General features: G+C 41.9%; 1 protein-coding gene across 1 annotated transcript in view; it reads left to right on the plus strand.

Annotated features, from left to right (window-relative positions):
• DNAH5 (dynein axonemal heavy chain 5) overlaps positions 1 to 17,081 on the plus strand; it is a 248,587-nt gene that overhangs the window by 143,220 nt on the left and 88,286 nt on the right. Inside the window, exons 50-54 of the mRNA XM_065398374.1 lie at positions 958 to 1,092; positions 1,985 to 2,107; positions 2,460 to 2,673; positions 7,909 to 8,132; positions 10,126 to 10,324. Of these exons, the coding sequence (XP_065254446.1) occupies positions 958 to 1,092; positions 1,985 to 2,107; positions 2,460 to 2,673; positions 7,909 to 8,132; positions 10,126 to 10,324 (895 nt within the window). The remainder of the gene's footprint in view (positions 1 to 957; positions 1,093 to 1,984; positions 2,108 to 2,459; positions 2,674 to 7,908; positions 8,133 to 10,125; positions 10,325 to 17,081) is intronic.

Below are 17,081 nucleotides of genomic sequence, written 5' to 3' on the forward strand. Positions count from 1 at the left end.
GGGAACTATTTAGGTCCACACTGGGGCAGGAAAAACCCTCTTTTACCTGGACCAGGTGGAGCAGCACCCACCTTCCCGTGCACGGAAGTAGTTAAATACCAGGCTTTGTCATGATCCATGGTGGGCATTCCACCAGTTGCTCCTTTCTCAGGGGGCTATAAAGGACATTTCCCCTCACTGCCAGATTGGCCAAGGCAAGATGGGTTTTTCCCCCCCACCTTCCTGACAGAGGGTTACATGGCTTAGTTGGGGAAAATATGAATCAGAAGTTAGGCTATGATTTGCAACTCATTATGTAAATATGGGGCTGATATCCTGTGCAGGTACTCTGCAGGGAAGGGATAATGTGATCAGATAAAGTGGATTAGTAAATGATTTAAAGGAAGTATTCTTTAAAGGAGCAGAAACGGGGGTTCGGGGCTCCTATGACTGGTATGGCAGAGAGCCAACCAACCCTCCTTTATAGCACGCCTTAACCCTCATTTGATGGGGGAGGGTCCCAGCAGTGGGTTGGCTAGGGACTAGGATGGGTAACCCCTGCTCCCGGGTATGTGTAAATGATTGTGGAACTACCAGCACTGTACACTTTTATTTGATGGGTACTTCCAGACATTTAGGAATAAGATTGCAGCCTAATTTAAACCACATCTAGTGTCTCCTGTCCTCCTTCCAGCATAGCAGGACAGTGTGGAATTATAGGTGAAAATGCGAGGATCCCCTGTTGTATAGTGGAAACTAATGACCCTTTGCCACACATACTGTTAGTTAATACACCTTGAATTGTTCAGTGCTAAAGCAGCCCACTGCTTCCAGTTTGCCAATTTTTTTCTCATTGAAAGTTACATTTTTATTTCTTAGTTTCATTCCTGACAAGGATAGATACAGCGGTTGATAAGGCTTTGCTGGCACACTTGGCTTTTGCACCTCTGGGCTCATTTGAATTCTCTCCTTGTCTAGGCTGTGCTACTAATTGGTGAGCAAGGAACTGCTAAAACTGTCATCATCAAAGGATTCATGTCAAAATATAATCCTGAAAGCCACATGGCCAAGAGTCTGAACTTTTCATCTGCAACTACCCCATTAATGTTCCAGGTATAGTAATCACTCTACTTCTAATAAGATGACTGGGTTCACTGCTTTATTTGTACACCGAGAATTTGCCAGAAAGATCCCATTAAAAGAAGGCTTTCTCTAATTACAAAGATACAAACAAACAAAAGCACCAATCTACTCCAAGGGCTTCAGTCAAAATGGCCTTTCTACAGGGATGTAACCTGCTTCTCTCACAATATGTCTTTTTAAAATTGTTCATCAATTTCAGCAAATCCTCAGGAACCACATCTCTTCCAGTCATTCCAGTGGTTATTTGGTTACTCTCATGCTTTTGACACGTTATACTTCCCTCATCAAATTCTCAATGTTTCTTGATGTCTGGAAATATGCCAGTTCACACTAACTGGCTGAAGTGGTCATTAATTTTTATTGGATTGTCATTAAAACCTTGTGTAAAAGACTAAAAACTTTACAAAATGTAGTCTACACTAATGGTTGTAAGTTGTGTTTATTTCATAATTGAGTTAAATCTTTCATGCAGGTGATATTTCACACAGTTATCTATGATCACAATAGTTCAAACTTAGTTTATTACACCACTCCATGGGGGAAAAAAAGGGATAATCCAACTCAGAATTCTCCAAATGGATTGCATGTACTACATCAGCAGTTATGGTTTTTAAAGGCAATTTGTGTTCAATTTGTATAGCAACCTATTACCTCACTTCAGAAACCAGTGTTCCATTTACCAATTCTACAAAGCCAGTGGCATTTCTTAGTGGAAATCTCCTCAAAACAGTCTGAAGAGTACCCATGTATGCCGTCGCTATTGAAGAGTTCCTGCTACTAAATGGGTGCATTTAAAAAGAATAAACTATCCTTTGATGGAGAGGAACTGTACAGCTTTAGGTAATAAAGTTTTTTCTTACAGCGTACAATAGAGAGTTATGTGGACAAACGCATGGGGACGACATATGGTCCTCCTGCAGGCAAGAAGATGACTGTCTTCATTGATGATGTGAATATGCCTGTAATCAATGAGTGGGGAGATCAGGTTAGTTAAGTATTGAAATTTGGCTTAATGCTGATCTGTTGTTTTTCTGTCTCCTTGTGACATAGGTGACATGGCTCCCCACTCTGGTCAGGTTATTGAGGTATTTGAAATACATGTGATTATTTTCCTCTGAGCTCCCTCCTCTAGATATTACCAGAGGAAAGGGTGATCCAATCCCACCTATTTCTGGTAATTTATAAATGTTGTTTTCTTCATGGCAGAAGAAAATGTAGTGTTTTTTAAGACAAGGAAAATCTGTCTCTTAGTTACGTTTTTTGGGTACTCTTAAATAATTTTGCATGCCGTTTTGCATCAGGGAGATATTCTTCTAATCCTAACGGGCTCTTTATAGGTCACCAATGAGATAGTTCGACAGCTGATGGAACAGAATGGGTTCTATAACCTGGAGAAACCAGGGGAGTTTACCAACATCGTTGATATCCAGTTCTTGGCAGCCATGATCCACCCTGGTGGAGGTCGCAATGACATCCCACAGAGACTAAAGAGACATTTTTCCATATTCAACTGTACTCTGCCATCCAATTCTTCCATTGACAAGATCTTTGGTAAAATGAAGATTCATTTTAGAAAGTGTTGATTGAAACAGTTAGAATTGGGGTGCCAAATTTTGTTTGTCCCCCCCGTACTTTAAAGGGAAATCTTAATTTTTTGTGTGTGGGGAGTGGGGGTCTTAAATATGTGTACCCAGGTTTTCCTATAACAGTGGCTCTCAATTTTTCCACGTGTGGTTAGTGATTAGGACTCAGTTAAATCCCAAACTACTTTGGGATTACCAAGGACTGGGGTACATGAACTCATTGGCTTTTGGTGGTAGTGCTGGAGGAGTTGGTGGGGAGTGCTGGGGCTGTTTAGTGCTGGTGGTTAGTGCTCAGTGGGATTTCGACTGATTTTTTTTCAGCCCTTGATCTCCCCCTGTTGCCTACTCCTTGGTCATGCCCTGGAAGCTAAAAACAAACAAACAAACACAAAACCAAATCTCTGCCTTAGACTAAGATTCTAAATTTACTCCTGGGGGAATTCTGCACCAAAAAATTAAAAATTCTGCGCACAATATTTTAAAATTCTGCAAATTTTATTTTGTCAAAATAACACTACATAATTATGGCAGTTTCAATTATTTTGGTAATTTATTTCAAAATACCCGTCAGCAAGTATGTCTGTAACAATAAAGACGCACACAAAAATTCCTCCAGGAGTAGAGAGTTAAAGTAACCCCTATGACAACCCAGTTCTTCTTCGAGTAGTGTCCCTGTGGGTGCTCCACTGTAGGTATATGTGCGCCCTGTGTGTAATCGGAGAGTTTTGGTAGCAGTGTTCCTTGAGCCCTCACATGTGCCCTCCCTCCCTTGTGGTCTGCCTCGAGGCTATTTAGCACCGCATGGGCGAACCCTCCACTTTCTTCTCTACCACCTTTGGCCTCAGACAGAATGAGCAGTTGCCCCTTCCTTATCTGTGTCATTAGCATAAGTAGCGTTTGTTTTGTTACCTTTGTTCTCCTTAAAAGTACTTAGGCTAGTGTTTCCTTATTTTATTTTATTCCTTTGGGTTAAAAAAAGAGAGAGAGAGAGAGAGAGAGAAAGGAAAATAACTTCAGTTTCCTGCCCTGTCTGGGGGCATTCCCCTCTCCCTCCCCCGGCATCTAGTAGACTCATAATTTTTTTTCCAGTTTAAAAAAAAAGTAAAGAAGACTGCTAGAGGATGACAACCCCCTGCCCAGGGGCATGCCTGGCTCTCTCTGCTCCAAGCAGTGCCTCTCCTGCCAGGAGTCAGTTCCTGTAATGGCCAGACACACTCACTGTGCCTGGGAGAGCCTCACAGAGTGCTTTACCTGCCACAGCTAAAATGGAAGCCTCACAGGAGCTGGGAGCTGAAGTTAAAACTCCTCCCTATGGAGAAAACACTTCAGTCTGCAGGGGACTCCAGTGGGTGCTGACCCCGGATAATCCCCGGAGCCTTCACTTCAAAAGGGGTCGAGTCATGAAGAGGAAAGGAGGAGGAGAAGAAGAAGAATAAAAAAGGCCACCAGCAGACTTCCCTCGGAAAGGCTCGTAAAAAGGGCTCCTCCAAGCAACTGGCCAGCCAGAGGGGTTCCCCAGTGCGGCCATCTCAGCACCGATCCAAACACATGGGTTCCGAGTAGCTGGTCAGCCAGTGGGGCTTCCCAGAGTGGCCACCTCAGTAGGTCGGCACCGCAGCTCTGAAGCATGGCACCTGAGAAGGGGCCCCCAGCTGTGAGCTCTGCTAGGGTATCCTCCAAGGTTCTCTTCATTGTAGCGGCCTACTAACCCCGGTACAGTGACTGGACTATATGAGCACCAACCTTGATGCAGTACAAGTGAGAGCGTTACTCTCGCTACCCACATTTACCACCCTGGGACACATGTCTCCCTAATACGCTGAGGAGCTCACCTAGACAACCACAAGGTTCAGGACAAATGGCCTTTCACAGAAATGACCTTCCATATCACTCTTTTGGGGTTAAGGGCTGTCAGGAGTGCCTGTGCACACTTTTTGCCTTTCATCAAAAACAACACACAAAGGTCATGATGGACTTAATGTGACCTGTGTGTTTTGTATAAATCGCCAAGGGGCTGCCAGATCTCCCTCCCTCTACAAGACAGCACTCAAACTTTGGAATTGATGCACCCATCACAATGTGCTCATCTCAGCTGTCTATCTACCAGGGATACAGAACGTGATGGCTGACAGTCTCAGCTGAAATTTTCTCATGACAATGAGTGTGTACTGAATTTAGAGGTGCTTCAAGATATATCCGCCCTTTGGGGAATCCTGACTATGGGGATCTCTTCACTGCTTAACAGAACAAGAAAGGTCCTTGTTACTGCTCAGGGCTGGCCTGGGGAAACATTCACTGGCAGTTGCCCTCATCTTCCCATGGGACAGGGCCCACTTGTATGTCTTTTCCCAGTTTCCTACTCTATTCAAGATTCTGTTGAAAATTCAATGAGACAAAGCGAGAATTATTCTGATTGCCCCTCTTGGCCATGACAAGTCTGGCTCCCTTACCTCACACAGATGGCAATATGCCCTCCTGTTTCTCTTCAGCCCATTCCTCACCTGCTCTCTCAAAACAATGGGCTGACCCTTAACCCCAACCTGCAGATCCTCCGCCTCCAAGCTTGGCTTCTTCTTAGTTCCAAGGCTTAGAGGCAGAATGCTCTGTCAAGCTGAAAGCCGTGTTGCAACACAACCAAAAGCTGACCACTCGACATACTTATCTACAAAATGGAAACAACTCCAAGTTTGTGTCATTCCAAACACACAGACCCAACCCCATCTTTCCTCCCTCTGTTTTTGCACTACATTTTAAACTCTCACTCAGCTCCCTTAAGGTACATCTCATGGCGAAAACGGCTTCCCAGTTGGTGTTTGCTCACCCACTAATGCGTACATTCTTTAAGGGCATTGGGAATCTCTTCCCGCATGTGACACCACCCGCTCCAGCGTGGGACTTTAACCTAGTTCTCAGGGCTTTGACTAGACCTCCTTCTGAGTCCAGGGCAACTTGTTCTCTCTTACCCCTGTCCATGAAGACAGCATTTCTAATTGCCATCACCTCAGCTAGGCACATAGGAGAAATAGCGGCCCTGGTGGCACATCCATCATTCACAGCCTTTTTTTTTTTTTTAAAGACAAAGTAACTCCAAGGCCATATCCCAAGTTTCTCCCTACTTTCGCTGCACTTTCCATATGAATCAACAGCTCCATCTCCCTGTTTTTCCCCAAAACCACATTATGACAACTGGGAGACAATTGTGCATATGCTAGATATTAGAAGGACATTAGCATTCTACTTGGACAGGACTAAAGACTTCAGGAAATCCCCTAAACTCTTCCTTTCGTCCACAGAAAGATCCAAAAGCTCTGTGATATCAGCTCATAGACTATCCAAATGGGTCTCTGGTTGCATTAATCACTTATCAAGGGTGCAACTTGCTTCCGTCCAGAGTCCATACGCACTCCACAAGGTCCGTTTCTACCTCAATCACATTCCGTAGGGATACCCCTATCTCAGCAATCTATAGAGCTTGGGCCTCTGCCCATACTTTCGCAGAACATTATGCGATCACTGAAGATTTGGCCGCTGACTCCATCTTTGACTCCACAGTACTCTTTGTAGTAAAAGACTCCACTCCGAAGTCCCAGCCTCCAGTGGTGGATACTGCTCGGGAGTCAGCTACAGTGGAGCACCCATAGGGACACTACTCAAAGAAGAAGAGGAAGTTACTCACCTTGTGCAGTAACGATGGTTCTTTGAGATGTGTGTCCCTATGAGTGCTTCACAACCCGCCCCCTCCCTTGTACTTCGGAGTTCTCAATAGGGCTCTGCGGTAGAGAAGGAAGTGAGGGGGGTTTGCCCGTGCAGTGCTAAATAGCCTCGAGGCAGACCACGAGGGAGGGAGGGCACATGCGCGGGCTCAACGAACACTGCTACCAAAAATCTCCGATTAGAGGCGCAGGGGCGCACATACACCTACAGTGGAGCACCCATAGGGACACACTCCTCAAAGAACCATCATTACTGCACAAAGTGAGTAACTTCCTCTTCTTGCTTCTCTGCCCCTTCCCCCCAGAGCCCAGCTGGGGAGCCAGACACTCATTCCCACCCTAGAGACCAGCTGTGGGCCCCCCGGCCCAGACACTTACACCCTCTACCCCCCAGAGCCCAGCTGCAGCTCCCCACCCCGGCCCAGACACTCACAGACCCTACCCTCCCAGGGATCCAGAGGGAGAAACAGCCTGATGCAGGGTCCCAGGCTTGCACAGAGTTTCCTGAGTGCCGCCTCCTTCCTTCAGGGTATTCTGGGAACTACAGCTGCTGGGAACCCTCCAGTTCCCTCCCTCTCCCCCCAGCCTTGCCTTCTATTTATGAGCTGGGCTGTGCCGGATCCAGCAGCCCCTAGTGGTGGCCAACATCTCTGCAGCCCATTTCTATGTGGGGAAAAAAGGAAATTCTGAGAGCCCAACATTAATTTCTGCAAAATTCTGCATTGTGCAGTGACGCAGAATTCCCCCAGGAGTAAACTCCCCCAGGAGTAAACATTAGCACAAAATCAAAATGGTGTCCATTTTTAAATGGACTTTCTGAGGTAAAATTTGACCCAAAACTAAAGCCTTGAACAAGTATCATTTTTTTACAAAACCCAAGGGAGTAGAGAGGTTTCCATGATTTAGCCCCTTAACATTTTCAGTGGAAACTATATTTTTCTTGTTGAAAAATCCAAATCGAGTCTCTGCTCAGGTTTGACTTGGAATGTTCCAACTCAACGTGAAGTTCACCAACTGATTTATAAACTCAAGAAAATAGTCTTACAATGGGACATCTAGATCCAAGATTCTGAGACTGGCACCAAAGTTGTCCCTGGAAAATCTGCACGCTCCACAGTTACATATGAAAATACAGGATTTCTGTGCACATTTGTTGCATGTGCAGGTGCTACATGTTTACACTGCTGCACACATCCGCAAAAATTTTGCAGAAATAACTTTGACCCTGGACTTAAAATAATTGGTGTCTGGTCCTTAGCCTATTGCTCCCAATGCAGCCCAAGAGGTGCATTTTATAGCTTAGCTAGGCTGCAGCATTTTGGTTTATTTCAGGGGACATGAGGTGAAGGTGCAAAGAGTATTCCTATCTTACATGTACAGGTTGTCTGTGCCTGGAGTTATTCAGGAATAGCTGTTCCAGAATAGCTCCATGTGTAGACGAGCCTTATTTTAGTAACTGCCCTTTAAACCATCAGTTTTGCTTTTTGCAGGTGTGATTGGCGTAGGGCATTATTGTAGTCAGCGGGGCTTCTCAGAAGAGGTGAGAAGATCAGTAGCCAAATTGGTGCCACTGACACGCAGGTTATGGCAGATGACCAAGATCAAAATGCTACCCACTCCAGCCAATTTCCATTATGTCTTCAATCTACGAGATCTCTCAAGGATTTGGCAGGGGATGCTAAATACCGTATCAGAAGTAATCAGTGAACCTAATGTAAGTAACATACAGCTTTCTTTCATGGAGTTAGCATATTAAGTAGCAATGGGATGAAGACTTTAACTGATTCTTTGGTGGTTCAGTATAAAGTAGGAAGCCTCTGTCTCTACTTGTTATCACTTTTCTTATTAAATTGTAAGATCGTCAGTGGTTTTGTTCTGTGTTTGTACTCTGTCTAGGACAGTAGGATCCTGTTCCATATCTGGGACTCCAAGGTGCTTCCTCAATACAAATAATAAATAATAAGCATCAGTGATGAAACAATACTGTGATACTGAAGGCTAAATTGCTAAATTGCCAAAGGATTTTATGGACATACAATGTAGCAAAAAAACAGAAACCAGTTTGTTACACTGTCTGCATCAGTTTTGTGGTCTGTTTTACTTACTGATAAATGTTAACTTATTTCAATTTTTAAAATTCTGGAGAAAAATCAAGCTTTTTAAAATATTCAATTTTATAAACATACATAGCAGCAAGCTATTCAGCGTATTAATGACAAATAATTTTGTTCTTAAGGTATAGGATGCCTTGAGGTTTTCAAACCATGTAATTGGCTGAAAGCTGATTTTTGGCTTAAAGCTATAAGGATATGTCTATATTTCAGTCTGAGGTGTAGTTGCAGCATGGGCAGACATACCCATGCTAGCTTTACCTGTACTAGCACAGCTAAACATAGCAGTGGAGAAACAGCAGCACAAGCGTCTGCATGGGATAGCAATGCCTGTAAATACCTGGGATCCCCAATATGCTTGTCCAGCCCCATCTGAAGGCTGTACCAGCACACCTACCCTTTTATTTCTAGCTGTGCTAGTGTGCGTACAACGAACATGGGTCTGTCTACCCATGCTGCAGTCATGCCCAAGATTGCAGCACAGACATATCTTAAATGGAAGAGGGAATAACACTGGACTGTAACAAGTCTTTCTGTATTTCATTACTGTACGATCCACACTCCTTGTGAAAAATAAGATACTTGACGTAAATATTTCCCTCTTAATTTTTCAATTTTCCTTTTGAAAAGCCAATTTTCTTTAATACTGAAATATAAAGTTGAGTCTTCAATGCAGTGACTATCCCTCTGCAGATGAATCATTATCCAACCATCTCCACTGATGGTGCTGTCAGAAGTAGCATATAAAAGTGTGGACACCAGCTTATGAACGAACACGTATGATTTGTGAGTGGGAAATAGATCTGTTAGCAAACTGGGTAGTCAGCTATTGAATTTGCTTGTAAAAATATGCTTGGCATTCATAAAGTCTGTTTTTGGCCATGCAATAATTGGACACATAATTATGTAGTTTGGGAGGCTAGACTGAGGCTTCATCTAATACTTTGTCCTGAATGTGAAGTGTCTCTTTTTTTTTTTTGTAAACTGGACATACACTTAAGCTGAGATGAAGCTGAATCAAAGTCTGACAAAGAATACTATTTCAGCTTCCCTTGTAAGGAGTAAAGCATTACTTTGTATTGTCTAGAGGTAACGCGATACTGTACGGAACAACAGTGACAAAACCCTAACCTTGCTGAGATATGGCTGTGAAGAGTACAAGTGCCTCTGTTCAGGGCCGGCTCTGACTTTTTTGCCGCCCCAAGCCAAAAAAAAAAAAAAAAAAACAGGGCGCAGGGCGGCTGGACCCGGAGGCAAAGCCAAAAAACCCCCCAACAACAACAAAAAAAACCCACCCAGGGCGCAGGGTGGCCGGACCTGGAGGCAAAGCAAAAAAAAACAAAACAAAAAACCCTGGGTGCAGGACGGCAGGACCCAGAGGCAAAGCAAAAAAAAAACAAACACCCCAGGGCAGCCGGACCCAGAGGCAAAGCAAAAAAAAAAAAAAAAAATAGGGCAGCCGTGCCGCCCTAAGATTGGACGGAATGCCGCCCCTTAGAATCTGCCGCCCCAAGCACGAGCTTGCTCGGCTGGTTCCTGGAGCCGGCCCTGCTCTGTTACAAACTTAATCAATTGAGATGTTTGTTTTGTGAACAGGTGTTGATAAAGTTGTGGAAGCATGAATGTAAGTGTGTTATTGCTGATCGTTTCACAACCCCAGCGGATGTAGATTGGTTTGATACAGCTTTGGCAAAATTGGTTGAGGAGGAATTCGGTGAAGAGAAAAAGGCTTTAGTGGATTCGGAAACTGATGCTTACTTTGTTGACTTCTTAAGGGATCCACCTGAAGCAACAGGTAACTACAGAAACTTGATGCAAGAAGAGTTAATGGTGTTCTGGTAATTTATCACAATGGGTGTGGGGAGGGAAAGATACAGTAAATGCTTATGTAGAAAAGACTTCAGAATGCATATTATAAACACCCTTCAATGCCCAGCCAGCTCTTCTGGTTAGTTCACAGGGCCATGGTCCCAACTCTTGTCTATCCTTTTTGTGGTAGCTAATGTTGCCAGTTGCATTTATGCCCAGCGCCCGTGTAGGGATAGAAGTGGAGAGCAGATAATCTGTATAATGGCTGGGCATAATCTGGCACATGGGGTCTGTTGCAAGCATAATGCTATAATGATGCAATCCAGAAGGATGTTCTGTAACATGAGTCCAGGGGGGAGGGATAGCTCAGTGGTTTGAGCATTGGCCTGCTAAACCTAGGGTTGTGAGTTCAATCCTTGAGGGGGCCACTTAGGGATCTGGGGCAAAAATCAGTACTTGGTCCTGCTAGTGAAGGCAGGGGGCTGGACTCGATGACCTTTCAAGGTCCCTTCCAGTTCTAGGAGATAGGATATCTCCATTAATTTAATTTATATTTATTTATATAGTAACCACCGATGATTTCAATACTTGAACTAAAACTGTATAAATAGTTATTACACTTACTAACCCCTATCCCACCCCCCAACTAGTACACAAAAAAGCCCAATTTTGACTAATCCATTAATGTCAGGTGCAACCATTACTGATGTGTGTGGCCTTCAGTGTTTTCTTGTTACATTACTAATGACTCCTATTAAATTGTCCTTTTCACTTGTTGCATAGTCTTTCCTACGTGTTTCAAATCAAAATAAAGTTTTACATCTTATTTACACAATAGTTATTTTGGTATTTGTATTATTTATAAAATACCTATTTTCTTTCACTTGCTTTGTTCATTTTTTCTCTTGCAAGAAAAGTTATGCATAATGAAGGCCTATTCATTAGGTACTATTTTATAAGGAAGCTAAATTGCTTTACAGTGCAATTGAAATAGCTCAAAAATGGGCAAATGATACAATTTTGTGTTCTGTTTCACTGTGTAGTATGAATTGCTTTGGTTTTGGGAAAGGCCATTATTAAACTATTTTGAGGTCAGTCAGCTACTCCCCTCCTCATAAATGATGGATACATGGAGGTACCACAATGACTAGAATAAACCAAGTAATGCTCTGAACCAATGCTGGAAAACAGACTCCTAAATGATATGGCAGGTGAGAGCAATAAGGAAGAATTGTGCAGAGAAATGTATGAAAGGAGTAGAAAATATAGACCCTGATTTAGGAAAGTGCTCAAACATGTGCTTAAATATTTTGTTGTATTGGGAACACAAAACACAGGGAATAGATGAAGAATGAGCAAGCAAGACAATGAAATATGTAGTAGAGTACAAGAGAGAGATTTTGATTTGTACATTTAACTTATTAATTATGATAGTGCCTGATGGCCAACCAAGAATGGGGCCCCATTTTGCTAGACATTTTGTGGTAGACAGTCCTTGCCCTGACACTTGTTTTTGCATTAGCATACACGGTGTGCATGCTGAAAACTTGTACTTCTTTGAGTGCTGGTACCTGTGTGTATTACACTGTGAGTACACATGCGCACAGAGTCAGAGAATTCTTGAAAGCCGTGTCCGTTGGGTCATGCATGCGCTGTTGCATCCTCTTGCCTCCAATTGAGGAGATAAAGGGCAGAGTGGACTGACCGCCTCTCTAGTTCCTTCTTATCACCGCATGGCCTGGGTTGGAACCTCCAGTGTCTGGAGTTTCATCTTCCTTTAGTTTTGGATCTGTACATACATATGTATATATTTTGTAAATTGGACAAGGTATGAGTCAACCCCATTGCCTCCAACTGGCCCAGACAGTTCTTGTTCCTGAGTCTCATATACATGTTACCTTGGTCAACATTCAGTCCTTTTCCAATCTCATGACCCAGGGGAAAGACAGAATCAAGCATCTTAACCCCCAAGCACTCCATCTCAGGGTGAGGTGTTTGGATGGGTGTCAACTCTCGAACGTTCATGCTCTGAAGCTGTGCAAAGCATCCTTACTTACAGTAGAAAAGATTCCACTAGAATATTCTACTTAGTCAAGTGGAAGTGTTTCTTTGTCTGGGCACAACAGAAACCCATGAGTTGTGAGTATTCCCCTTATTCTGGACAATCATCTTTCTCTCAGAACAGCTGGGATCTGCCTGTCACCAGTGAATGTGTACCACCCATCTTCTCATGGTTATTCAATTTTTGCTCACTTACTGACTACTAGATTCTGAAAGGTCTAATCAGAGCCTTTCTGTCAGTAAGGAAATCTGCTCCTCAATGGGACTTAAACCTTATTCTTTTGGTGCTCTCTTAATCTCCTTTTGAACCACTAGCCACATGTTTCATTTCTCTTCTGTCCATGAAGGTTACATTCCTGATAGCCATCAACTCAGTCAGGAGGGTGGGCGAGCTTGGAGTATTGATGATGGATCTGCCTTCACCATATTCCATAGAGACAAGGTGTCATCACGTTTACATCCTAAGTTTACCCACAAAGTAGTTTCAGAGTTTCACTTGCACCAGTCACTTCACTTGTGTTTTTTCTGAAACCACACGCATTGGAAGAAGAGAGGAGACCTCATTCCCTCAACATGTGATGAGCCTTAACCTTTTACCTGTGAAAGATAAAGGCAATCAGAAAAACTCCCAGACTGTTCATTGCTGTAGCGGAAAGAGTTCAAGGTCAAGCTATATCCTCTCAGAGGATCTGCAAATGGAGCCTCTATCTATCTCTGCTATCAGCTGTCTAATTGTCCTCCCCCTCATGGGATGAGGGCTCATTCTACAAGAACACAAGTGATATTAATGGCATCTCTTCAAGAAGTACCTCTATTTGACATTTGCAGAGCAGTTGCATGGAGTTCCATCCACACATTTGTGAGACAATATGCTTTAGTACAGGACTCCTCCACTGATGCATCTTTTGGGACGGCAGTACTTCAAATGACTTTGCTGCCTGCATCCTGGCAGCCTCCTCCTTCTTTAGTACTGCTTGTCAGTCACCCAGAGTGGAATACACATAGGGACCAGCAATCAAAGAAGAAGAGAAAGTTACTTACCGACTGTGTAATAACTGGAGGTTCTTTGAGATATGTGGACCCTATCTGCCCTCCTACCCCTCTGCTTCAAAACATTCTTGGATTTATGGTAGAGAAGGAACTGGAGGAGGGGTTGGTATGCTCAACCCTTAATCTCCTTGATCAGAGGCACAAGGAGAGCGAGTGTGCCTGTGTGGACCAACTGACACTGTTTTCAAGAGTTCTACAATTGCGTGCATGAAGTGCATGAGTACACAGTGGAATACAAATAGGGACCACACATCTCAAAGAACCTCCAGTTACTATAAGGAAAGTAACATTCTTCTTTGTGAAACAAAACGCAAGTAAAGAGAGGAGACTGTAGGACATAAGGCCTATGAAATGAACATTTAAAATTCTTCCTCTGCATATCTATTAGAGTTACGTGCCTTTAACCAAGACACTTATCTACATTCTTTGACAAAGTAGGAGGTTCTCATTTTTTAGTGGCTGATTGTACTTATTGTGCTTGTCAGAGCCCTGAGAACCCTCCCAATTACCTTTCTTTACAGCTCTCACTTATTCTCAGACTGAAGCTAATGTTCTGCTAGTCAAATGGGTCACAAGACTCAGCTTTCTCCCTCAGACCAGGGCCTTAGAAGCAGTGAGGACAGCCAACTGTTTCCTGCTATATTGGAGTGTAAGAACAGGAATTGAGTTTGGATGTTGCATGGATTTTTTTTAGGCCTGTTGATTAATCACAGTTAATTCCTGCGATTAACTAAAAAAAAAAGAATCACGATTAAAAAAATTAATTGTGATTAATCACAGCTTTAATTGCACTGTTAAACAATAGAATACCAATTGAAATTTATTAAATATTTTTGGATGTTTTTCTACATTTTCAAATATATTGATTTCAATTACAACACAGAATACAAAGTGTACAGTGCTCACTTTATATTATTTTTATTACAAATGTTTGCACTGTAAAAAATAAAAGAAATAGTATTTTTCAATTCACCTCATACAAGTACTGTAGTGCAATCTCTTTATCATGAAAGTGCAACTTACAAATGTAGATTTTGTTGTTGTTGTTACATAACTGCATTCAAAAACAAAACAATCTAAAACTTTAGAGCCTACAGGTCGTCTCAGTCCTACTTCCTGTTCAGCCAATCGCTAAGAGAAATAAGTTTGTTTATATTTATGGGAGATAATGTTGCCTGCTTCTTATTTACAGTGTCACCTGAAGGTGAGAATAGGTGTTTGCATGGCACTTTTGAAGCCGTCATTGCAAGGTATTTATGTACCAGATATGCTAAACATTGGTATGCCCCTTCATGCTTTGGCCACCATTCCAGAGGACATGCTTCCATGCTGATGATGCTCGTTAAAAAAATAATGCGTTAATTAAATTTGTGACTGAACTCCTTGGGGGGAGAATTGTATGTCTCCTGCTCCATTTTACCCACATTCTGCCCTATATTTCATGTTATAGCAGTCTTGGATGATGACCCAGCACCTATTGTTCGTTTTAAGAATGCTTTCACTGCAGATTTGACAAAACACAAAAGTTACCAATGTGAAATTTCTAAAGATATAGCACTCGACTCAAAGTTTAAGAATCTGAAGTGCCTTCTAAAATCTGAGCGGGATCGGGGGGGGAGCATGCTTTCAAAAGTCTAAAAAGACCAACACTCTGATGCGGAAACTACAGAACCCGAAAATCAACCTTCTGCTGGTGGCATCTTACTCAGATGATGAAAATGAACATTTGACAGTCTGTACTGCTTTGGATCGTTATGAAGCAGAATCTGTCATCAGCATGGACACGTCCTCTGGAATGGTGGTTGAAGCATGAAGGGACATGAATCTTTAGCACATCTGGCATGTAAATATCTTGCGACGCTGGCTACAACAGTGCCATGCAAACACCTGTTCTGACTTTTAGGTGACATTGTAAACAAGAAGCGGGCAGTATTATCTCCCACAAATGTGAATACACTTGTTTGTCTGAGTGATTGGCTGAACAAGAAGTAGGACTGATTGGACTGGTAGGCTCTAAAGTTTTACATTGTTTTGTTTTTGAATACAGTTATTTTTGTACATAATTCTACATTTGTAAATTCAACTTTTATGATAAAGAGATTGCACTACAGTACTTGTAATGGGGGAATTGAAAAATACTATTTCTTCTTTTTTTTTTTACACTGCAAATATTTGTAATAAAAAATAAATATAAAGTGAGCACTGTACACTTTGTATTCTGTGTTGTTATTGAAATCAATGTATTTGAAAATGTAGAAAACATCCAAAATATTTAAATAAATGGTATTCTATTATTGTTTAGAAGTGCGATTAATCATGCGATTAATCGCAATTACTTTTTTAAAATCGCTTGACAGCCCTAATTTTTTTAAAATAACTGTCTCAATTTCAAAAATCCTCTGCATGAAGTTTCCATATTAATCTGTTACCCATGAACTGTCCAGTCACATGATTACTCATTTGTTTCAATCTCTTCTAGGGTGACCAGATGTCCCGATTTTATAGGGACAGTCCCAATTTTGGGTTTTTTTTCTTATATAGGCTCCTATTACCCCCCACCCCCGTCCCGATTTTTCACACTTGCTGTCTGGTCACCCTAATCTCTTCATACTGTAACTTCAAAGTACATATCCCTGATAGCAGAGTTAGAGACAGAGTAGATGGGGTATCAACCACTAGAAAAGGACAGCTGATCACTAATCTGAAAGTAGTTGGCAACCGCTGCATGCCCTGTAGTACATCAGATATCAGAACAGTTTGAAAACTTCAGAGCATTTTTCTACCCATCATGGGATTGTTCTTCCTTTCTAATAACTTAAAGAGAGACGGAGTGGGAAGAAACGGGATCAAGGTGACAGGTATATTCATTAAAATCTGCTACTGCTCTTGTTGCTTATCCAAGTACTTCTGCTGTCTGTCATCTTCTTAAGGCCTGATCATGCCACCTTTGAACTCAATAGTAAAAAATCATAGTGACTTCAGCAGGAGCAGGATTAACTTTTAGTCACATATTTCTTAGTCACATATTTCTCTTAGTCACTATCTGTGAAATGGTACAACTCTCTGAAAATACTTAAATATAATTGTCAGTATAATGAATCAATACAGTATAATGGTAAAAAATAAACACAAACCCACAAAGAACTATCCTAAGGGGAAAAAATCTGATGAGACTTTATTTAAAGGAAGTGTATTATATTTCAAGTTAGGTCAAGAGAAAGAAAAATCACTTAAAGATAAGATTAATATGTGAGCCAGCCAGAAATGAGTGGTGGTGTTTTTTTTAACTTTGGAGAATCTGGCTAAAAACACTGTATATAGTTTATTAGGAAATAAACTATAAGTGTAGGGTGCTTGGATGAAACATCCCTGTATGACTTTCACTTTGAGGGGTATCACTATTGCTCATAATGTTAGAATTAAGCATTTATATACTGTTGTGTAACGGTATAAAAACTACTAGTAATAGCTTTATGAATGTCTTTTATTTGTAGAAAACATTTTATAGTTGTGTCCAAATAACTGAAATGTTAGCAGAACGAATGTACAAGAGGTGTTAGTGAGTTGGAAATATGACAGAAATATCACTGCAGAGCTGTCTTCCACATACAGAAAAGAAACGGTTTAAGATT

The sequence above is a fragment of the Emys orbicularis genome, chromosome 2, assembly GCF_028017835.1.
Source record: "Emys orbicularis isolate rEmyOrb1 chromosome 2, rEmyOrb1.hap1, whole genome shotgun sequence".
Taxonomy (NCBI): Eukaryota; Metazoa; Chordata; order Testudines; family Emydidae; genus Emys; species Emys orbicularis.